Source organism: the organism of the source record quoted next, unplaced genomic scaffold (genome assembly GCF_019419815.1).
Source record: "Pyrus x bretschneideri cultivar Hongxiangsu unplaced genomic scaffold, Pyrus_bretschneideri_v1 Contig14, whole genome shotgun sequence".
NCBI lineage: Eukaryota > Viridiplantae > Streptophyta > Magnoliopsida > Rosales > Rosaceae > Pyrus > Pyrus x bretschneideri.
Window position 1 is genome coordinate 6,719,164 of NW_025999435.1, and position 25,300 is coordinate 6,744,463.

At 37.0% G+C, this 25,300-nt stretch overlaps 2 protein-coding genes and 1 pseudogene across 2 annotated transcripts; all 3 read right to left on the reverse strand.

Moving 5' to 3' along the window:
- Positions 1-836: 836 nt before the first annotated feature.
- LOC125475155 lies at positions 837-2,924 on the reverse strand (annotated as a pseudogene).
- Positions 2,925-9,843: 6,919 nt separating this feature from the next.
- Positions 9,844-12,156, reverse strand: LOC103952883 (subtilisin-like protease 3). Its single transcript, XM_009364570.3, has one exon. It carries the CDS (start codon positions 12,154-12,156, stop codon positions 9,844-9,846), a length of 2,313 nt encoding a protein of 770 aa, XP_009362845.2.
- Positions 12,157-19,766: 7,610 nt separating this feature from the next.
- On the reverse strand, positions 19,767-21,653 carry LOC103962354 (subtilisin-like protease 3). Its single transcript, XM_009375052.2, has one exon. It carries the CDS (start codon positions 21,651-21,653, stop codon positions 19,767-19,769), a length of 1,887 nt encoding a protein of 628 aa, XP_009373327.2.
- Between the last annotated feature and the right edge of the window lie 3,647 nt (positions 21,654-25,300).

A 25,300-nucleotide genomic window follows, 5' to 3' on the forward strand; every position in this document is an offset into this window, starting at 1 on the left:
TATTTAGTTAGCGTGAATGCTAAATAGTATTATCCTCTCAAACATCTCAATAGGTTTCTTGCATCCCAAGTACTGTCACCTATTCGAGTACATGTCACAGAGAACGTTGCTGTTTGCTTCGTCTCCGTGAAAGTAATTACAATGGGCACTACACGGTTGTCAAATCCTTGTGGCGGAACAACCCATAGTAATAAAGTGAGAAAGCAGAGCCAACATTTGTCGCTGTCCTTGTAAATGTCAGAGGACTCGGATCAAATGCATCGGAAGATGAAGGATAGTTGTGCTGCAGGTACGCCTTTTGGACTCGACATTTTATGCTTTGTTATGTGATCATGCCTATCTTTCACTGCCTGTAAGATTCAAATCACATAAGTAATTGACATACTCATCAGGATAAATGTCACATATTTTTAGTCCATTTTTTCGACTTTTACAATTCTAGCCTCTAGAGGGCGCATTCAGCATTTCTTGAAGGGGGTTCGAGGAGCTTGGGGTTGCTATATTTCTAAATCACGAAAGAAGGTAAACTTGTTTAGTCATTAATATGTCATCCGCAACCTCTACTCTGAACTCTGGAAGTGAAAGGGCTGATGAAGCAGACCCCACCGCGATATAGCAGAGGGTGAAAGTACATTAACCATGAGAACCTGCATTGTGGAACATGGGCTTCTGAAACTCAATTATCCAAGTCACCAGATCAGCTGCTCGGTTGGCTTCTCTACACACGCTAGAGGTACGTATAATCTAAACCTTTGAAGACCTTGCTTGAAGCTATTTAGTTTATTTTTTATTTTTTATTTATCATTATGCTCGACAATCCCCAAATTTGTATGTTGGCTAATGCTGTTAGATTATTAGTTCTACGTTGAAAAAAAAAAAAAAAAAAAAACAACTGAAGAACTGTGTCCATCAGCTGATACAACCGTAAACAATCCATTTATCCATTTACTTCTTTTATCAATTTCAATTCTAGTATGTAAGCAATGATACAAAGGACTTGCAAATCGAAAATTAAATCTTGAATGTCTAAAATGGCACCGCTGGAGTATCACTTATTTATTGAGCTCAATTCCTTCTATCGTTCTCTGCAATCTTGTGATGTCTTTTCCTATGTGTCAAAGATCACAGATATGGGGATAGTAACAGAATGCTGATCAGAAACCCATCTCAGGTACCCCTGATCAAACAGTATACCATCCTTCCTAGCCCCGTCTTGTGCAATAAACTCCACACTGAACGTAATCTCTTGGTTAACCTCTGTGAATGTTAGAACCTGAGGATTCACACTCATGTTCATTTTATGTGGCACATTAAGATCCAGCTTGTAAGTTGAACTAGCCGTCCCAACATTCTTCACTGACCTTGTATAGTGCTGAGACTTAGACTCGTTAGATGACCTAGTTATAATAGAAAATGAAGGATAGTTGAGCTGTGCTTCTGGGATGGCTCCCACTTTAGCGTAGTTCAATGTTTGTTGGGTGACGATCTGTATCTGTTTGTTTGTGTAATTCAAACCGCACATGTAAGTAATGTAATCCGTTGGTTTTATGTCATAGATGAGCCCCGGGTCATTTTCTTTTGAAGGGTTAACATGGCCTGCACCAGTGGCAAAAATGTCTGCTGGTTTTAGTGTTTCATCAACAATAGGCTTTCCTCCAAGGTTATTTACTTCTGTGGTTGTCATGATTGCAGACTTAATGGCAGCTGGTGACCAGTCTGGGTGGGAACTCTTGAGCAAGGCTGCAATGCCACTTAAGTGAGGGCATGACATCGAAGTACCTGAAGCCATGTTAAATGTTGCCTTAAGATTAGGAGGTGTGGCAATGTCCACTGAAACGGGCCATGCTGCTAGGATGCTAACACCAGCTCCAATGATGTCCGGCTCCAAACTTCCAGGGCTTGCAATGCTTGATCCCCTTGATGAAAAGAAAGAGACTAGGAGCTAACGGATCTCCAATGACAGTGCCTTTGAACAAGACTGGCGCTTGAGGTGTTGTGGTTGAGTTTATGTACACTTTGATCATCAACCCCACATCATAACTCACGTGTGTCGTGGGAAGGACGTGAACATCAGCTAAGACGTTGTAGCCATCAGCCTCTAGGTTCACAAGAATCATGGCAGCACCACCAGCTCTTTTTACTTCTACCCTTTTGGCAACTCTTCCTCTTCCTCCCTCGCACAACACTATTTTCCCTTTGACATTTCCAAAGGATCTTGGGGGACACAAAGATAATGATAGGTTGTCGTTCACGCCTCGATAAACAAGAGGCAACAATGTTGAATTAAAATCGTTAGGCTGGTTCAAAGATACGCATCAAGTTCCCCGTGATTCAATGAGTGCTGTCGCTCTTATGCTTCTGTTAATGGTGCTTGCTCCAACTGTGAGAATCCACGGGGCCTCGTTGGACAAAGACTCGTAGTCAGGACCAGAATTTCCTGCTGAACAGCTGACAAAAATTCGCTTTTGGATTGTTGTGAATGCACCTACATCAATTCCTTCGTTATAGAAAGGAAATGAAGTACCAGCAAGTGAGAGGGAGAGGATGTCAACGCCATCTTTGACAGCAATATCCATAGCCGCTAAAATGTATGCATCAGAACAACCCTCCTCACCACATACCTTGTACATTACCACGTGAGCATAAGGTGCCATGCCTGTTGCTGTGCCATTGGCCATTGCAACGCATTGGCATCTTTCACAAAATATCCAGCAGCTATACTGGATATGTGTGTGCCACTTTCTCCCAAACAACGTAAGTTTGCATGCTACTTTCCCCCTCGTGAGTATCGGCAGCTGCTGCAACCGACAAACAAAACAAGAAACTTAAACCGAGTAGATATACAATCTGCAACAACATTAGACACTTTCTTTTCGTTTAAGAACTACTACGAAGTGCAAGTGTTTTGTGTTAGTCTACCGCATATGAGCAACTATATATAGTCGATAGCAATCGATTGAGCTGGAATGTGCCTGCATTTCTTATATAGATAATTGAAGAGATGCCAAATGGTAGCTGCTGAGGAATAAGACTCCAAAAATTCGGAGCTGGAGTTGTTCGGGCTAGATTTGTCCCTCGCACAACTCCACTGGGTCTTGCCTGTTGTGCAAGGTTTACTGCTTAATGTACTGCAATATGAGTTTGTTATTATGTGGGGCCTTTGTTAGGCCTTGAGACTCACAATCAAAAGTAATATGGGTCTGAGCGTGCCACCGTTATCTTTGTATAACATATTGTTCTTTTTTGGTTATTAAATGGGTTGATTACTTGCGTCACAAGTTATTTAGACTTTTTATTTCAATTGGATTTGATTGTTTATACATGGGTTAAGTCTGTATAAAGTTCTTTTTCTTGCCTTATAAATAAGGACTTTTACTCATAATATCATATGTCCAATTAAAGGGAGTTTAGTAGACCTAGCAATTTATTACACGACCCGTTAACATGACACGTAAACGACACAAAAATAACGGGTTTCGGGTCAACACGATAACTAATCGGGTCATTATCGGGTCACACGATAATAACCCGTTAATAACGGGTCCTTAACAGGTTTACACGAAAGTGACACGCGGGTAACCTGTTTCGACACGATAAGAAAAATGCTATTTTGATGATTTTAATTTTTTAAACTACTAAAAAAAAACTTACTATAAAATGCAATAGATATAATGAATATGTATATATTGTTTATTAATTATTATTCTATTATTATTTTATATAAATTTTAAAATTTAAGTTTTATTTATTTATTTATTTTTATAATATATTATAGGCAAAGATTGAGATTAAAAATCATAAAACACATTAAAAATAAAAATATCAAGTAATTTAAAAATACCAAAAACATAAAAAAATTATAATAATTAATTTCCCGCCTAATATTTCAAGAGTTTCATCCATTTCCCACCTAATGTTTGGGAAATTTTACAACCTATATCCATCCATTTCCCGCCTAATGTTTAACCCAAAGAAAAAAAGTAACCAGCTTTTTTTTTTTTTTTTTATCTCTTATAACATTTTAACTTGAATAAAAATAAAATACGTAATAAAAAAACATAAATGTAATTTTATTATTAAATATCATCACATACTAATTGAAACATAGTCTAATTAACACTTAAAATATATAAATAATTAATATATTTATTCCAAGTCATCAAAACGATAAGATTCACTAACGCTTAAAGTTTATTTATACTTTCATTAAGTATAACATCAATGCGTATCCCATCAAAATGATGAAAGTATGAATAAACTCTTAAGTGTTAGTGAATTTATCGTTTTGAAGGGATAAGTATCCTACAAAACTAATTTCAACAATCCAACTGTCAAACTTGTTTATACATGCTTCGAGATCGCATACTCCAAAAATTGCAAAAAACAAACATTCAGAGATGAAGTAATGAGACAAAACTTTTCAACGGTTATAAACGAAAAATCACGATTTAACGGTTATTTTAACTCCGATTTTGATGACTTTTACAGCTACACTCCTTGACCTTATATGAATACAATGAATGAATTCGATCTTCAATTTAAAATATTTACACTAGTGTATACCACAAATCTTATGTTATACTTAATGAAAGTATAAATAAACTCTTAAGTGTTAGTTAATGTATCGTTTTGATGGGATATGCATCCTATGAAACTAATTTCAATGATCCAACCGTCAAATTTGTTTATACATGATTCGAGATCACATACACCAAAAATTGCAAAAAAAAAACATTCAGAGATCAAGTAACGAGACAAAACGTTTCGACGGTTATAAACGAAAAATCACAATTTAACGGTTATTATAACTCCGATTTTGATGATATTTTACAGGTACACTCCTTGACCTTATATAAATACAATGAATGAATTTGATCTTCAATTTAAAATATTTACACTAATGGATACCACAAAATCTTATGTTATACTTGATGAAAGTATAAATAAACTCTTAAGTGTTAGTGAATCTATTGTTTTGATGGGATACACATCTTAGAAACTAATTTCAACGATCCAACCGTCAAACTTGTTTATATATGCTTCAAGATCGCATACGCCAAAAATTGCAAAAAACAAACATTCAGAGATCAAGTAATAAGACAAAACTTTTCGACGGTTATAAACAAAAAATCACGATTTAACGATTATTTTAACTCCGATTTTGATGATTTTTTACAACTATACTCCTTGAACCTAAACAAATACAATGAATGGATTCGATCTTCAATTTAAAATATTTACACTGGTGGATACCACAAAATCTTATGTTATACTTGATGAAAGTATAAATAAACTCTTAAGTGTTAGTGAATCTATCGTTTTGATGTGATATGCATCCTATGAAACTAATTTCAATGATCTAACCGTCAAACTTGTTTATATATGCTTCGAGATCGCATACGCCAAAAATTGCAAAAACCAAACATTCAGAGATCAAGTAATGAGACAAAACTTTTCGATGGTTATAAACGAAAAATCACGATTTAACGGTTATTTTAACTCCAATTTTGATGATTTTTTACAGCTACACTCCTTGACCCTAAACAAATACAATGAATGAATTCGATCTTTAATTTAAAATATTTACACTAGTGGATACCACAAAATCTTATGTTATACTTGATGAAAGTATAAATAAACTCTTAAGTGTTAGTGAATCTATCGTTTTGATGTGATATGCATCCTACGAAAACTAATTTCAACGATCCAACCGTCAAACTTGTTTATATATGCTTCGAGATCGCATACGCCAAAAATTGCAAAAAACAAACATTCAGACATCAAGTAATGAGACAAAACTTTTCGATGGTTATAAATGAAAAATCACGATTTAACGGTTATTGTAACTCCGATTTTGATGATTTTTTACAGCTACACTCCTTGACCCTAAATGAATACAATGAATGAATTCGATCTTCAATTTAAAATATTTACACTAGTGGATACCACAAAATCTTATGTTATACTTGATGAAAGTATAAATAAACTCTTAAGTGTTAGTGAATCTATCGTTTTGATGGGATACGCATCCTACGAAACTAATTTCAACGATCCAACCGTCAAACTTGTTTATATATGCTTCGAGATCGCATACGCCAAAAATTGCAAAAAAAACAAACATTCAGAGATCAAGTAATGAGACAAAACTTTTCGATGGTTATAAACGAAAAATTACGATTTAACGGTTATTTTAACTCCGATTTTGATGATTTTTTACAGCTACACTCATTGACCCTATATGAATACAATGAATGAATTCGATCTTCAATTTAAAATATTTACACTAGTGGATACCATAAAATCTTATGTTATACTTGATGAAAGTATAAATAAGTGTAGATTTTTAAAAATCTCATGAACAATGTTATTTATTTGAGTGAAAAATTAATAATAATAAGTGTGAAAAATGTAATCACACGTAATGAAAAACTTTACAACGTTCATTAAGGGGTCAACTCCGAAATTTAGTATGTATATACTAATTTAGTATTATGTTTTACATTTTTTTGGGTCAAATTATGTTTTTCTTTTCATTTTTATTGATTTAAAATATAATTTTCTTAACAGGTAACGGGTCGGGTCATATTACCTGATAATATTAACGGGTTGATTTCGGGTCGGGTCATATTACCTGTTTACTTTAACAGGTATTACACGACACGACCCGTTAAGCTATCAGGTATGACACGAAAACGACACGAACACGAGAAACACGACACGAATGCCAGGTCTAGAGTTTAGGGCCCTTCAAATTATTTCTTTGGTTACGGTTAATACTAAAGAAGTAAGGTTAATTAGTTTAGCAAGATTAATCATAGATGAAACTTTGAACGAAAAGTAGTAGAAAATGATATAGGATACAATGAAAGATGCATAAAATAACAGATCTACTTTATGTAAGTACAAACAAAAGAGACTCGGGCAAGATTATGACCTTGTCAGGCAAGGTTCGTCTTCTTGCAACCACTTCTCTTTGTGTTTTATAGGGGTTGTAATCTTTGGAGAATGAAGTATAAATCGGGTTTACTAAAGGGATTCGATACTACAACACAGGGGAAATGTAGTAGAGCTTCTAAAACTTGACAAAAAATGGCTTTCTATGGTGGACCTGCGACTAAAAAGGGTAAAGTTTGAACAAACTAAAGCTTTCTGGTTTCTTGCTTGTTGAAGTGCAAAGTTGGATGTCTTTTGATTGATTGGTTAAGCGTCATTCTTCCTTGTGTCCTTCGTTGCTTTTATAGACTCTCTAGCCCAACTGTCCAAGCCTCTCTTTTTGGGGATGGCCTCTAAAGTATGGTGAGTCACCATCTGCTTTTGCTATTTACCCATCTATACCCAAAAAAGTACTTTTTGCTGGGGGTGAGCTACCCTCTGTCACCTATCATTTTCCACATAGGCTTGCTGCCTATTTCTTGGAAAAAATAATTTTTAATTCTTCCTAGGCTGCCAACTGCCCCAGCCCAATCTTCCTTCTACTTTTTGAGTTCTTGGGCCTCCAATTGTAATAAGCCCAGCATTAAATATCCACTCAAACATGAGTTATATTTAACATGAATGTCAAACAAACAGGCTCAAATAGTTGAGCCTATTGACTGGGACGACCTAAATAGTCACTTGGTAGGAGCAGACCACATGAATACAACAGTCAAAGCTTTATTTTTGGAGTTATGCAAAGTAAAATAGACAAACAAAATATTCTGAATAGGGTGACCTTAGGGAGATCATATTTAGTAAATCGTAGACCCACTTCTCTAATAAAGATAACGTCTACAAATATAAGTATGTCATACCGCTATTAGGGAGGTGATTTACATGTAGTCTACTAAATTGGTCTCGTTAGCATTTTCCTTTTAAATAAAACACTTACGTATCATGTATTTTGAATTTGAATGATTTTTTGCAAGAATAATTTCAAAATGTGAGAAAATTAAAGGCTTGGATTAATGAAACCACGTCCTAGGTGGAATAAAATGATGATTTTTAAATTTGAATTACTGAGATGATCAAATCTTTTAGTATGTTGTTAACATCTGATAGCTATACTGTCAATCTTTGATCACCATATGGGTTTATATTTGATCGATGTGTCATCGATATTCAATTTTGATCGGTTTAGTAATTAGAATTATATATATATATATATATATATTTTTTTTTTTTATCCTTTTATCCTTTTTTTTTTGTTATTATCACATTATTATATTGTGGCATGTGTTTCAAAATTTGTTTTTATATTTCTCATGGTGGACGTACCATTAGCAGTACAATGTAATGATATTTTTCTCATTTTTCTCAATGTATAAGTAGAAGATTTCAAGTTCGACTCTCATCAATTATGAGTGCGATACTTAATGGCTAGCTCATTGTGTGGTTTAACGCAACGCCTACCTTGATATTATTGTATCAAAGAAAAACTCTGCATGGATTTCAAATTAGCCAAATGCTTAATTTCTTTAAACTATACAAATTACAGTTGTTCGGATCAGTTTCAACAATATAAATCTTGGACCAAATCGAACCAAACCAAAGCATAATTAAATTGATTCGGCCTATATAGGAACGAGGGCTGGCCCTGGCTAATTGGAGCCTTGGGGCAAAAACTGAAAATAGGCCCTTGAAAATTACCATAATAGCCAAATTTGTTGGGTCATCATCTTCAACCTGTATTTTTTTCATCTTTTTTGTCCCACTTCCCACCTCCAAGATCTGAGGGTGGGTATTTGTCGGCCACCAAGCTGATCCGTGATCATGGCTAATACTCATACGGTTAGGAACTTTGGGATGGGATGGGACATAAATTCATGGCCACTATTGTAAAAATTCCCACCTAGGTGGTAGGTGACTGGCCATTATCCCGATTAGCTAAGTGTTTGAAAATTAAGAAAACCTATTGAGGCGCCTGCCTAGACATGTTGAGGTGCATGCATAGACTGCCTAGGCACCCGCTTAGCCTACCCAGACCCACCTAGACTGCCTAGGTTGCAACTCACTTAGATAGAAAATAGATAACTTTCATTTTGCATTTTATTGCTTCCAATAAATTGTAAGAGATTTATTGAACACTTAAATAAACACACATTATATGTTTGCTCTCCATATATATTTTTATTATGTTCCAATACTTCATAATATATATGTCATTCTATTTTCTAGTTTATGATAAAATTATATATATTTTAAGTATAAACAGACATTTATTTACACGAAATACAATAGACTTACTTAAATCTATTTAGTCTGCCTAGGCGCTAAGCCCCAACCCGCCGCCCGACTAGCGCTTAACATCTTTTAGAACCTCGTTCATGGCTACTTGGTTTTCTTTATTTATATGTTAAGACTAACTTATAGAGCCATTTAATATTACGGTCTAGTGATATTAATCTCACTAGACATTTTCTTATGGGAAGTGTTATTGGCACTCCAAAAATCTCATTCTACACTCCTCACAAGTGTATTTTTCTTTCCTAATATAGAAAGTTTGGAGTGTAGAATGCGATTTTTGAAGTGCTAATAACAATTCCCTTTCTTATTGGAATGAACATTATTATCATGTTTCATCGCGCACATTAGAGACTTCTAACATAATTATCCATGTAGTTTGTTATTTTAATGGCTTGTTTGTGCTAAAATTTTATTTATTAGAATAGTGAATGCAATATTGTTAAGTTTGTTAGGTAGACGATATTCGATTCAGAATATAACAACCTTTTATTTTTTTTTTCAACTTTCAAGTTGACAATGACAACGCTAAAAAATCAAAATGTTCAAGGATTTGAATTGCTCTTATTTTGGGCTCTGTTTGCTTCTGTTACTGTCTGCAAGCTTGTGATAACTATTGCATGTTCATTTTCCATCCGAGCCGGTGTCAAAGATGACTGATATTGGACTACTAACAGAATGCTTATCAGAAACCCATCTCAAATATCCCTGAGCAAACGGAACTCCATCCTTTCCAGCGCCGTCTTCTGCGAGAAACTCCACTTGGAACGTAATCTCCTGGTTAACCTCTGTGAATGTGAGCACCTCAGGATTCACACTCATTCCCATTTGACGTGGTACATTAAGATCCAACATGTAAGTTGAGTTAGCCGAGCCAACATTCTTCACTGTCCTTGTATAGTACTGAGACTTAGACTCATCAGATGACCCAACTATAATAGAAAATGAGGGATAGTTTAGCTGTGCTTCTGGTATGCTTTCTACTTCAGAGCAGTTTACTGTTTGTTGGGTGATGACTTGTATCTGTTCGTTTGTGTAGTTCAATCCACACAAGTAAGGAATGTAATCAGCTGGTTTTGTGTCGTAGATGAGCCCAGGGTCATTTGCTTTGTAAGGGTTAACATGGCCTGCACCAGTGGCAAAGATGTCTGCCGGCTTAAGTGTCTCATCAACAATGGGCTTTCCTCCAAGGTTATTTACTCCCGCTGTTGTCATAATTGCAGACTTAATGGCAGCCGGTGACCAGTCGGGGTGGGAACTCTTGAGCAAGGCTGCAATGCCGCTCAGGTGTGGGCATGACATTGAGGTACCTGAAATCATGTTAAATGTTCCGTTAGAATCCGTGGCATTGTCCACTGAAATGGGCCACGCCGCTAGGATGCTAACACCGGGACCAACGATGTCGGGCTTCAAAATTCCAGGGCTTTCCAGATTCGGTCCCCTTGATGAAAAAGAAGTGATTTTGGGAGCAAGTTTATCTCCGATGATAGTTCCTTTGAACAAGATTGTGGCTGCAGGACTGGAGGTGGAGTTTAAGTAGGCTTTGATTCTCACACCTGCGGCATAACCCACATGCGTTGCGGGAAGCACATGGGGGTCAGCTAAGGTGCTATCACCATCAGTCACTGCATTCACGAGAATCATGGCAGCTCCACCAGCTCTTTTCACTTCTGCCCCTTTGTCGATTCTTCCTATTCCTCCACCTCTCTCACACACCACTATTGCCCCTTCAACATTCTCAAGTGATCCGGAAGAGCAGAATCTAGATGATTCCTTGCCATTTGCGCCTGCATACACCATAGGTAATAACTCTGAACCAAAATCTTTAGGCTGGAATAATGATTCACCGTTGTATTCTCCCCCATTTCCTAGCTTTGCTACTGCTCTTATGCTTCTGTCAATGGTGCTTGCTCCAACTGTGAGAATCCACGGCGCCTCGTTTGATAAACTACCATAGAAAGGACCAGAGTTTCCAGCTGAACAACTGACAAAGATTCCCTTTTGAATTGCTCCAAATGCACCAATTGCAATCCCATCAGCATAGAAAGGAAATGATGGACCTCCAAGTGAGAGGGAAAGCACGTCCACACCATCTTCGACAGCAGTATCCATTGCAGCTAAGATGTCACTTTCAGAACAGCCCTCCTCCCCGCAGACCTTGTACATTGCCACATGTGCGTAAGGTGCCATGCCCGATGCTGTGCCATAGGCCTGACCAAAGACGCTGACACCTTTGACAAAATTTCCTCCAGCTGTGCTGGACGTGTGTGTGCCATGACCTTCATCGTCAACTGGGGGAGCTCCTATACTTTTCCCGCCTTGGAAATTTCTTGCCCCAATAAGCTTGTTATTGCACACTGTTCCATTAAAGTCACACTTGCCTTTCCATTTTGCTGGAGGAGGGGGCATTCCTTCATCGCTAAATGATGGATGATCAGGTGTTATTCCAGTATCAAGAACTCCGATTATTACACCTTTACCGTAGTTTGCTTCTTTCCATACTCCCAGTCCTTGGTTCAATCCCAAGAAGTTAGGACTGTGAGTCGTGTGCAGAGGTAGAATTCGCTCTGGATGAGCGGACACAAACCCCTCCTTCTTTTCCATGGCCTTTACTTCCTCCGGAGTGAGCTTTGCTGCAAACCCGGTGGCCACATTGCGGTATACATGAACCATCCGTGAATTCACCATCTTGTTTGAGCTTGATATAGTTGTCGGCAAAAATGTGTGGTACCAACTCTCCAAATCTTGATGAGATCTTGAAAAAAGGAACTTCTGCACTGGTTTGTTTACCCACACAATATAAGTTTGCGTGTTTATATTTTCGTCATCTGTCTCAGGTAGTGATTCTAGCGCTGCATCTTCATGAGCAACTCCTATTGATAAGTATAACGCGAAACTCAAGCCAAGAAGGAAAGCCACAAACCTTTTGCCTTCCATCTTTCGATTGAGAAGAACCCGAAAGCGGAAGTGATTTGTGTTAGTCTGCTATTAGAGAACCTATATATATAGTAGCTACACAGAAAGAGATGGAGATGAAACGCGGGGTTTGAAGGAACTTTCGCCGGCATTTCTTGTACCGATCTGACAATGACCCTCGAGGTTAAGGTATGCTTGTTGTGAGTTGATTAACTAAGGGGACGCCAAATGAGGCTGAGCATAAGAGTCTAAAAATGCACGATTTTTGGAATTAAAATACAGAACTTGGTAATACTCGCTAATCGTTTCAGTTATACCAATGTAGCGAAGGATCTTATGTAAATTAAATAATACCAATATTTGTTTGTCTAGATTTTGGAGGTGCTATGTTTGTCTGGTGTCAACTTGGTTTATTGTTCTTCTTAATACCTGGATTTTGGATTGATTAGTAGTTAACATTCTTTCTTGGTTATGACTCTCTTATCTGGCTCTATCTTCGTGCTTGTAATTTCAAGATGGAATAAAATAAAAAATAAACAAGCTGTCCCCATAAGCTGAGAAATTTTTAGTCGTGACGAGAACACAAGTGGTATACCACGTGTTTTAATAAGAGTGGTGAGAAACTTTATTTTTTAACTTATTAACTTTTTAGCACACATATCTTATCATTTGTATAGTAACACGTGATGTACTATCCCGTGTACCGATTATACTGAAAAATCTCTTTCATAAGTTAGTCGGGAAATTTTTGGGATTTGGCCATTTAGCCCGATTGTACACGACGGACTTTTCAGTGGGACCGTAGATGTTAAGACTCGTTATTCACTTTTTCCGCTTTTTTTAGTGAATTATCATTTGTTTTTGAACTCCTCAACTTGCGTTCAATTCTTTATTTTTATTTTTTTTTGTGCATTACAAGTATTTCTAACATTTTCATCACTTCTTTTTGCTTTCATTGGAAAATTTTGAGATTTTGTTGTATTTTGATGAAAGGAAGGAAGGATTTGGACTTTAGGATTCTTTCATAAGAGAAATATCACTAAATTAAGATGTAGTTGCAGACCTCACTCGTCTTAATGAGTTAGTACCGGTTAGATTATTTCTTATGAGTCACGTCTTAGGATTTTTGAGTGCCAATGTTAAAAACTTCCTTTATGCGGATTGCATTGCATTATCCTACGTTGAGTGGATTAATGATCAACAAACAAATTGAACTGCATATTTAAGGAGTAATTACAATTAAGGATGCCAGTTTTCCTTATTCCTCACTAGCTTGGTTTCAGGTAAGTTCTTGTCACGGGGATGGGGATAACACTCCCACCTCGTCTCCCCGTCTTGCATACACATTCTAGCCAAATTTGGATTCGCTTTTGTATTGCTACAGTAGTATTATTGTATGTTACTTGTTGTATTCACAACAAGGTTCTAAAAAAAGTTAGGCGCTAGTTGGGCGGCGGGCAGGGGCCTAAGCGGATTTATATAAATTTATTATATATCTTGTAAATGATCCGAGTTGTAAGCTGAATTACTCGGGCCAACATTCCTTATAGTCTTTGTGTAAAGCACAGACTTGGTTTGCATTTTATCCAATCTACAATGATAAAAAATGATGAATAATTCAATTGTGTTTCTTCTATGGTGCCGATTTGAGAGCAGTTCACTGTTTCTTGGGGGATGTTGGTTATCTATTTTTTGGTGTAATTCAAGCCACATGAGTATGAATATAGTGCTTTGGTTGTAGATTGTGGTTGAACCCCAGACCATTTGCTTTCGAAGTGTTAACATATCCTGCACCAATTGCAAAGATATTCCCAGTTTTGTTCCATTAATCAACAACGGGCCTGTCTGCAAGATTTAGAACATTCGCAGTTGTCATGATGGTGGATTTGATGACTAATCAGGGTGTGACTTCTTGAGCAAGGTTGCGATTTCACCTAGGTGAAGAGTTAAAGTTGAGGTACCCGAAATTATGTTAAATGTTGCCTTAGGAGTAGGAAGTGTGGAGTTGTCTACTGATTCAAGCCATGTTGCCAGGATGTCAACACTAGGTCCAATGATGTTAGGTTGCAGAATTTCGTGGCTTATAGTGTTTGGCCCTCTTGATGAAAAGGATACGATCTCGGGATCAAGGGCGTCTCTGTTGCCATTGGACAAGATTGTGGCTGTAGGTTGTGAGTTTATGTTTAATATTATGTCGGTTGTTATTGTTCCAACTGTGAGAATCCATGAAGGCTCATTTGACAAAGAACCGGGTTCAAGACCAGAGTTTCCAGCTGCAGAGCTGACAAAAACTCCCTTTTGAGTTGCTCCAAATGCAGCTTGCAATCACATCCTCATAGAAAGGAATTGTGGGACAGCCAAGTGAGAGGGATATCACGTCCACTCCATCCTCAACCACAACATCCATTGCAGCCAAAACATAACCTTCAGAACAATCAAACTCACAGACTTTGTACATTGCCAAGTGAGCATGACGAGCCATGCCAGTAGCTGTGCCACTGGCCTCTCTAAACACGCTGGCACCATGTAGGAAATTTCCTACAGTTGTGCTAGACGTGTCGCCCCCATCGCCATCTTGGTCAATTGGAGGTTCTGGATTAGGTATGCATTTGCCTGCGCCAATGAAATTTCTTGCACCAAATAACCTTGTTATTGCATGTTGTCTCAATGAACTCACACTTGCCTTTCCATGTACCCGGAGGATGGGGCACTCCTTCGTCGCCAAATGAGGGATGATCTTGTGGTGAACTGATGATGCACCTTTTGTGAAAGTACTACGTTGTGAACTTAGGCCAGACTACCTGAGGACAAAAACTTAACTCTGGAGCTAAACGGCAAGTGCTTTATTTGATCGTATAAGCTTGCAGAGTTGGACATTACAAGTACTACCTGAGCATGGGGTTGTCTTCTCTGTATTACAACTTATCGTTTTTATTTGATCGTAGCTTAATTTATCTTATTTTTCTTATCATGTTTTATTGATGGAAAAGAATAGATAGAAGATACACACTGGCATAGGTTGATGAAATTTGTGATGGCATGACTCCCCTTTGTTGGTGGCTCGTGTTGCTTTGTTTTCAGACTATGTTGATTTTCCTGGCTTTCGTTCTCAAATTAATGTGCATCTTAACATATAGGTTTGTCTAATTTTCTTAACCTTGTGATGTTGCTCGATCTGTTTTGCTGGGTCTAGACCAATAGGTTTGGCTTTAGAGGGATTAGGTTTCATGTCTCCTCTTTTCCTTGTATCATTATTGTTTTCATTCTAGTGGGGTAAGGTTTATGCCTCCCCTTTTTTCATGTACTTTTTTTATCCTTTTATTCTTGTATTATGAGGGGTTAGGTTTACGTACCCCATGACTAGGTTTAACTTCCTTTTTTTCGTTATCAATAAAATTGCCCTCATACTGTTGAGGTTTTTTGAAGAAAACAAAAGTTTAATTGGTTGGGACCTGCTTTAATAGCAAAGGAAAGGTAATTGAGTTGTGCTTCTGGTATGACTCCGACTTCTGAGCATTTAACTATTTGTTACATGATTATCTTTATCAGCGTGTCATTAGCCGCACAAGTAAAGAAAGTAATTCTCTTGTTTTATGTTGAATACGAGCCCAGGGTCATTTGCCTTTGCAGGGTTGACATGGCCTTCACCAATTTCAAAGAGGTCAGAGGTTTAAGCCCTTTCTCAACGATGGGTACGCTTGCGAGGTTTAATACTTTATCATTTGTCATGATGGCAGATTTAATAGCAACTGGATACCAATTAGGGTGTGATTTCTTGAGCAACACTGCAATGCTACTTAGGTGAGGACTTAGCATCGAGGTACCCAAAATTATGTTAAATGACACCTTAGGATTAGGAAGTGCGACATTGTCCGCTGATTTAGCGAAGCAGTTAGGATTTTAATGCTTAACGTCGAGTCTAATGATGTTGGGTTTCAAAATTCTAGGGCTTGTGCAGCTTGGTTATCTTGATAAAAAGAAGGCGGCGCTGGGAGCAAAAGCATCTCCAAGTACGGTGTCATATGAGTTGAGCTTCTCATCTTGTGATTTTAGTATTCTTTCAGTAGTACTTGCTCCAACTATAAGAAACTTTAAGGCCTCATTACTAGACTTTCCAATTCTGTGGCTAACGAGTATTCCTCTTTTCATTGCTACAAATGCACAAATTGCAATATATCATCGTAAAACGGAAGTGTCGGACCTCCAATTGAGGCCAGTTAAGATGTCATCGGACCTACAACCAATGCTATAACAGACTTTGTACATTGCAAAATGAGGACAAGGTGCTGTGCCATTTGACTTTCCAAACATGCTAGCCCCTTGCACAAAATTTCCAGCAGCTATGTTAGATGTTGCAGCATAAACATGTTGCTAATGTAGATCAAAGGAAGTGAATTGCATCACATTGCAGTTCAAAATGAATTGAAGTGTTCTTAGTTTAATTTTCAACTTATAAGTTGAATGTAATTGATAACTAGGATTAAAACATCTAAACAATGGAGAGTGTGCCATCTGTCCAAATTTGTTAAGTTTTTAAGTAGTCCCATGTGGAGCACGTGAGCACGAGTGAGGCATGTGGCTCCTAACTGATTATATTTTGTTCTGTATATTTCATTCACACCTTATGTATCTGTGTGTGATCGAATGCCTCTGTAATCGAATCCAAGAGGAATAGAAAGAGAGCAATGTACTCTCCAAGTTTTACAGAACCGTTGTTCATCTTAGTGTGTTTCATTTTTTTTTTTTTCGTTTTTTTTTCCAAAAAACTTATTTTTCTGAGTGAGGTCTATGCTAGATGCAATATGTGCATTGCTAAACCAGAAGGTTTTGAACAAGAAAAGAATCAGACATGAGAGCTTGTTGATAGGTCTACTGAGAAACCAATGATTGGTGTAAAATAGGTTTTCAAAACCAAATTGAACTTGGATGGTACAATTCAGAAGCATAAAGTTAGATTGGTTGCCAAAAGGCTATTCATAGAAGCCTGGTATTGGCTTCAACGCAACCCTTGCACCAGTTGCAAGGCTTGACACAATCAGAACCTTGATTATTCTTGCTGCACAGAGAAATTGGAAGCTACATGAGTTGGATGTGAGTTTGCATTTTTTAATGGTGTTTTACAAGAAGAGGTTTATGTTAATCAACCTGATGGTTTGGTAAAGTCTGGAACTGAAGATAAGGTGTATAGATTAAAGAAGGCTTTCTATGGGCTAAAACAAGCACCCAAAGGTTGGTATGATGAGATAAATAGTTATCTACTAAGCTGTGGGTTTCAAAGGAGTCCTAGTGAAGCCACATTATATATCAAACTGAGAAATGAGGAATCACTGATTGTATCCATCTATGTGTATGACATTGTGTATACTGGAAGCTATGCAATGTCGATTGAAGAATTCAAACAGGATATGATGAAGTAATATGAAATGATTGATCTTGGATTGCTCTATCAGTTCCTTGGAATGGGAATTGTCTGAGGTGAACTAGTATATTCGTAAACTAGAAGAAGTATGCTCTTGCTCTTAGGGATAAATTTGGCTTGAAGGATGATTTTAAACCAGCGAGTATACCTCTTCTTGTGAATGAGAAAGCGAAGAAGAAAGATGGAAGTGAACCTAGTGAACTTCAAATCAAAATCAACCTCAATAGAGTATTCTGTAAATTTTTTATGAAACTCAATTGCACCATCTTCATAACTTTAACCCTCATAAGAAATATAACACTGCAATTCATTTCGTGCATAATGGTGAGGTCCATAAGAGCCATACTTACCCAAATATTGTTTCTCATCTCCAATACTAGTAGCTTCACTTAGGCAACAAGATGACACACTACTAGTAGAAACAATAGACATCTCCTTCTTAGCATGAACATAAATGTCAACAATAGGATTTGAAATCAATTTATTCACCAATAGAAGTGTCTGAATATCTTCATTGCAGTCTAATAAACAATTTGGTTCGCCTCCGTATAATGAGTATTTCAACAAAAAGCCTCTTGATGACAAACTTGAAAACCTTAAAGTTAATTGTCCACACAAATCCTCATAACTAGCATGCGGATAAAGCGGCACAAATACTGCACAATTTTCATATACAAACTTTAAAGCTTTAACAATGGACATGATCTACACCAAAAAAAAAAAAACATAAAATTAAACTAATGTTGCACATAAATAATTAGATATATATATATATATATATATGCATTTTAAAATGTAAATATAATAATCAATAAAAACTGATACTCCACAAAAGCTTTCAGAAATGAGAAAACTCTTAGAATATTCGGTAAAATTGATGCTGCACAAATGATAATAAAAAAATGTATAAATGCTGATACTGCACAAATATCTGTAACACAGATGCTACACAAAATGCCAAAAATAATGAAATAATCCATTAACTAGTTGCTAATCCATTGTCTTTTCAAAACCAATGCCAAGCGATTCTTTGTGTTATATAAAACTGATGCTACACACCCCCCCCCCCCCAAAAAAAAACTTATGCCAACTAATTCTGCACGATTCTATAAGCAGATACTGCATAAATATTAATAACCCTCATCAAACACTAAACTAACTTGTAATCCATTCCAATTCTAACAAATATACATGATAACTATACTACAAAAAACAAAAGGAACTTCAATGAAAACAAAAGCAGCACAACGAAAAATCACCTTCGCCGAGCACTCGATCAAATAAAAACTGAATCAAAATCTTCAAAACTAAAAAACCTTGCCTGCAAAAAACAAAAGCAATCCAAAAAAACTCAATGCGACCAATAAAAAACTGAAAAATCAGAGACTCGTTTCAAAATCTAAACCGAATAAATTCAAAAACACACAACACTTCAAAAAATCAAAAGTCGAAACAGATAAATTCATAAAGATAAACTTACCTTCGAAGAAAACTTGAATGATAAAAATACAAATTATGGCAAGAGATAATTGAGGGAGATGATGAGATATAAATCGAACATAAAAACTTAAGAGACAAAGAAAAATAGCAGAGAAACGAAAATAAAAATTGAATGATTCGAATAAAAGAGAGTAAATTCCGTCAATCACTGCCAATCACATTTAACAAAAAAAGGAAGAGCAAATACATAACTCTGTTTCTAACGGAAAAACATGACATGATGTCATCTTATGTGGATTTAAAAAATGTCCTTCCTTGAAATGTTTAAAAAGTGTAGTTGCAATATATAATTAAGTATTGAAAATATACTCTAAGTGTAATTTTTCCTAAATATAACACACAATTTAAAGTAAAAAATTTTAGATAAAGAAGGTTTTTTTCCCACTTCAAACACCCCCCCAGCAAAAAAATAAAAAATAAAATTTCCACGCTCAATTTTATTTCGTTTTTTTTTTTTTTTAATTTTTAATTTTTAATTTTTCTTTAAAAAAGTGACATAAATAACTTCATAACAAATAATAGACAAATTTAATTACACACGAATGTGTGGGCATACGACCAGTAGTAATAATAATAAGAAGAAGAAGAACAACAACCATGGATAAACGCCATGTTTTATTTCATAATGCATCATGGATGAACATTTGTTTGAATTGGACGGCGCACATTCTTTTTTGAGGATGACTGCTTATAGCATCTAAAGCAACAAATCTTAATCTTGCGGGGTGTCAAAGATGATAGCTATAGGGGTAGTAACATTATGCTTATCAGAAAACCACCTCAAGTACCCTTGACCGTATGGAACACCATCCTTCCCAGCACCATCTTGTGCGATAAATTCAACATGGTATGTAATCTCCTGGTTAACCTCTGTGAATGTAAGCACCTGAGGATTCACACTCATTCCCATTTGATGTGGTACTAAAAGATCCAAGTTGTAAGTTGACGTAGCTGGGCCAACGTTCTTCACAGTCCGTGTATAATACTGAGACTGAGTGTGGTTCGGGCCTGCTTTAATAGAAAATGAAGGGTAATTGAGCTGTGCTTCTAGTATGACCCCGACTTCAGAGCATTTCACTGTTTGTTGTGTGATGATCTTTATTTCTGTCTCATTGTAATTCAATCCACACAAGTAAGGAAAGTAATCCTCAGGTTTTATGTCGAAGATAAGACCCGGATCATTTGCCTTTGCAGGGTTGACATGGCCTCCACCAATTGCGAAAACGTCCGCAGGTGTAAGATCTTGATCCACGATCGGTGTGCCTGCAAGATTTTGTACATCAGCGGTTGTCATGATGGCAGATTTGATTGCAGCTGGAGACCAGTCAGGGTGTGATTTCTTGATCAAAGCTGCAATGCCACTTAGGTGAGGAGTTGCCATTGAGGTACCAGAAATTATGTTAAATGTTGCCTTAGGATTAGGAAGTGTGGCATTGTCTACTGATTCAGGCCATGCTGCTAGGATTTCAACGCCGGGTCCAATGATGTCAGGTTTCAGAATTCCAGGGCTTGAAAGGCTTGGTCCTCTTGACGAAAAGGAAGCTACCTTGGGAGCAAGTGCATCTCCGATTATGCCATAGGTGTTGAGTTTCTCATCTTGTGATTTTAGTATTCTGTCAGTGGTACTTGCTCCGACTGTGAAAATCCATGGTGCCTCATTTGATAAAGACTCATAATAGGGACCAGAATTTCCAGCTGCACAGCTGAAAAATATTCCTTTTTTAATTGCTGCAAATGCACCAATTGCAATGACATCATCGTAGAAAGGAAGTGAGGGGCCTCCAAGTGAAAGGGAAAGCACGTCCAAGCCATCTTCAACAGCGGCATCAAGACCAGCTAGGATGTCGCCATACCTACAACCAATCCCATAACAGACTTTGTACATTGCCAAGTGAGCATAAGGTGCCATGCCAACAGCCGTGCCATTGGCCTCTCCAAACACGCTGGCACCTTCCACAAAATTTCCAGCAGCGGTGCTAGAAGTGTGGGTGCCATGGCCAACGAGATCAAATGGATTTCCTGTAATATTCCCTTCTTCTGCACCAACGAAATTTTGTGCACCAATGAGCTTGTTGTTGCACACCGTTCCATTGAAGTCGCACTTGCCTTTCCATGTAGCTGGAGGCGGGGATACTCCTTCATCACTGAATGAAGGATGATCGGGTCCAATGCCTGTATCCAAGAGTCCTATTATCAAACCTTCACCGTAATTTGCTTGTTTCCATAGTCCGTATCCTTGGTGTAACCCCAAGAAGTCAGGACTATGAGTAGTTAGCAAAGGAACCGTTTTCTCGAGATGAGCCGACAAAAACCCTTCTTTGTTTTCCATTGCTTTCACTTCCTCTGGTGTCAGTTTAGCAGCAAATCCAGTGACCACACTACGGTATGCATGAACGATCCTTTGCTGGTTTAAGTTTGCAGTAGTTTCAGGCAAAAATGACTGATACCAACTGTCTAAATTTGATTCCACAGAAAATTTCGAGGAGGCCGGCTTTTCAAGAAAAACAATGTAAGTTTGGAGGCTATTTTGTTCCTCTTGTGCAACTGCCCTTGATAAGTAAAACATGATCAAAGTAAGACCAAGAAGATATATGGACATGCATTGCTGCACCTTTTTGGTTCTCCATCTTTTAATTTGGTTGAAAGAAGAACTTGGAAGTAAAAAAGATGTGTTAGTCTAACATTTAAGTAGCTATTTATATTAGATAATTGTGATTAGTAGAGATACAAATGTGCCTGGACTTAGTAATACTTGCAGGTGGTGGCGATGGAGCTTATGTGGCTGTTCTTGCATAGTGCGTTGCCAACTGGTTTATCATTCTTGTTAAAACCGTAAGGATCCATTCAATAATAATTTGTTAGATACAAACATAATAACCTCGAACAAACACAGCAGCAAGAATTCATTCTTGAGAAGTATTCTAGATGGTATAAATGTATTGTTTCCAAATATTAAATTCAAATTTGATTAGTGACTCACACACCATCTTTATCTTGCTACATAGCTTTGTTTATTTTTGATTATTGGATTGAATAAATCATAAATAAAAAATTAACAAAATTAAACAAAAGTATGTAGGAAGTGAAAAAGTGTTTGGTCATATTTATCCCTATTTATATATTGAGTGGGTAATTACATGTTTCATGGTACCATTTTCATCGTTTGCAAGGATTAAGCAACGAAATTGTATTAACAAAACATATAAAGTGGCGTCACAGTCCACGTACCCTCTAAATTCGATGTACATATATTAAAAGTAGGAGAGAATATTTTTTTAGGAGACTAGAATGGGGTAGACATAAAGAAAAGTATTTCTTTCTAATCCAATCATTTTGGAAGGGATGAAATTGGTAATTTACTTTTATACAATTTTGTAGGTTAGGGTGAGTCGGATCAATACCTAAACCGTAAGCTGACCCATCATAGTTGGTCCATGATTTGATAAGACCATACTCCGCCTCACCCAACCCAACTAGTTTTGGTTTGGGTTGGACGGGTTTGCGAGTTGAATGTGGACTATGAGTTTCGAAAATCTTGAGATTCTTAGAGCCTAAAAAGGTTGAGGATGCAATTAGAAATTTGGATGAGATTGGGCGTGGATTGATTCAATGATATTGACAACTGATAACTCATTCCTCCCTTAAGTACAATTCAATCAACAAACAAAGCCCATTGGGGACAAGGCACAAATGAAATACTTTTTCATGGCAGTAGTAAGCAGTAATAGGTCTTTTAGGCCATTTCCAATCGAAAAGGGCTAAACGTAGCCTCATCCAGATATATAGCCTATAAAAAATTATTTTTACATAAACAGTGTTAGATCATACTCATATACTATGTCGAATTGAAGGGGCTAAATATAGCCCCCTCAATAATTTATTAGTATTAAGTTTATACTTTAAATTTGTTGGTTAATTAATTAACCTACTTTGGATGGTTTCAAATCTAGTCGTGAATTTGAATCAATTATTGCAACTGAAGAGTTGGGTCCCAAAAAAGAGGCTGAGAGGGGAACTACAAATGGCCGGCCTGATGCCCTTTTGGCCAAATAATGGCCTAGTGGACTCTAAAGAATTATAGCCGAGTCATCAGTTGGAGGTGAGCTTCTGGACAAATTAGACCATTTTTTGGCTTTTGAACCTTAAGCCATCTCCATTGGAAATGGCCTTAGCTCCTCTTGTTTCTTTCTCTTCTATGTAGGTATCCTTGTCGTACTTACCCACAATTGGCCCAGCATACTGGAACTCTTCCTTCCTGGCTCATGTGTATATAGGACCACCCTCTTAATTTGAAAATAAGTATGATAGGGATTTTACCATCTGCAAAAGTAGGGATAAGAACACTAAAATACTTGCAAGAGTACAAGGTAATTGTAGTATAGATGCTCTAGTAAGGTCGTTTTCCACAGGGATTGAATGAATAATTTATATCAAATCAAATCTTAATTAATTACTTAAAACAAAGTTTTGAAAAAAAGTTGATTTTTTATTTAAAATAATAAAAACGAATTTAATAGAAAATAATTAAATAAAATGACAAAATAAAATAAGCTAAAAGAAAAACGGTTTTTGAAATTAAATTGTAAAAGCCTAGGGTTCTGCCGTCACCTTAACAATCCTATATAGTTCTTCCAATTACTTATGAATTACTCATGCATTTTTGAAGGTTAGGTTTTCCTAATATATGCCTACTTGGACCCCTAACATAGAGCATATATCAAACATACAATCCATCTGTGGTATTTAGATCAAATCTAAACATGCATGACTCATTAAGCTTTGTGAAACCATTTGAAAAACTGTACAACCCTTAAGACGTCGTATTCATCCTAAGTGAACTTGCACATATTAATCACAAGAAGCCTTCAGTCAATTTCAAGGACCGACCTCCTACCAAAATTGCATCAAATTACTTTTCTAAAGATCCTAATGGTAGCTAAGCATTAAGACAACTAGACAGTATAAACATGGTGATTAATAATTCAAAACTTGCATGCATAATATCATAAGCAAATTGAAAAGAAACTACATATTCTTGCTAAGGCTCAGTGGCCTCGCCCTAGCAAATGGAAATTAGTTACTAACAATCATAAACAAAATATTATTACAAACAAGGATATAAAACACCTAGAAAATAAACTTCAATCCAAAAGCTCTCAAAACCTAATGCATTCTTCCCCTTTCTTTGTCTCTCCTAATAAAACTCTAATGGCTAAAAAGCTTTATTTATACTATTCGAAAATAAAACCCTACCTAGAAAAGGTCCTAGAGTAATACTAGGAAACATAATAAAATAATAAAACAGAAAATAAAGGTTTCCTATTTGAACTAAAATTCAGTCTTCTCAGAAAAAGAAAACTTTTGACCGACCAAATCAACTCTAATTTGTTCCAAAAAGATCTTATTCGAAAGCTGAAGACGTCTCCTACAATCCTCTAGAGGAATCTTCCTCAAAATGTGCTAGCTTAACCTCCAAAATGCCCAAAATGTTGAGAAACGTCATGTAAACACGAATAATTCCTGAAACAAGAGACAAGAATACGTGTACAAAATATATATTTTGTATTAATGATTTTGGGGTTACAATCTCTTTGTAATTTGATCCTCTGATTCTATCTTCGTAGGATGTGAGTTTGTGGATGAGTTGTTGATCCAAAGGGCCGTCGGGGCTTGATCTAAGGATGCACAGTTGATGAATGGATCTTCAAGGGGCGTTGGGCTTGATCTTGAAGGTTGATGGATGAACGGATCTTCAAGGGCTTTTGGGCTTAATCTTGAAGGATGAACGGATGTGTGGATTTGTTGAGGTTGTTGATCCAAAGGGGCCGTTGGGGCTCGATCTTAGGATGAACGGATCTTCAAGGGCTTCTGGGCTTAATCTTGAAGGATGAACGGATGTGTGGATTTGTTGAGGTTGTTGATCCAAAGGGGCCGTTGGGGCTTGATCTTAGGATGAACGGATCTTCAAGGGCTTCTGGGCTTAATCTTGAAGGATGAACGGATGTGTGGATTTGTTGAGGTTGTTGATCCAAAGGGGCCGTTGGGGCTTGATCTTAGGATGAACGGATCTTCAAGGGCTTCTGGGCTTAATCTTGAAGGGTGAACGGATGTTCAACGATGAACACTTTCCTCAAGGGCCGTCGGGGCTTGATCTTGAGTTGAACGGATGATGAGCGATGAACACTTTCCTCAAGGGCCGTCGGGGCTTGATCTTGAGTTGGTGGAAGTTCTTCAAGGGCCGTCGGG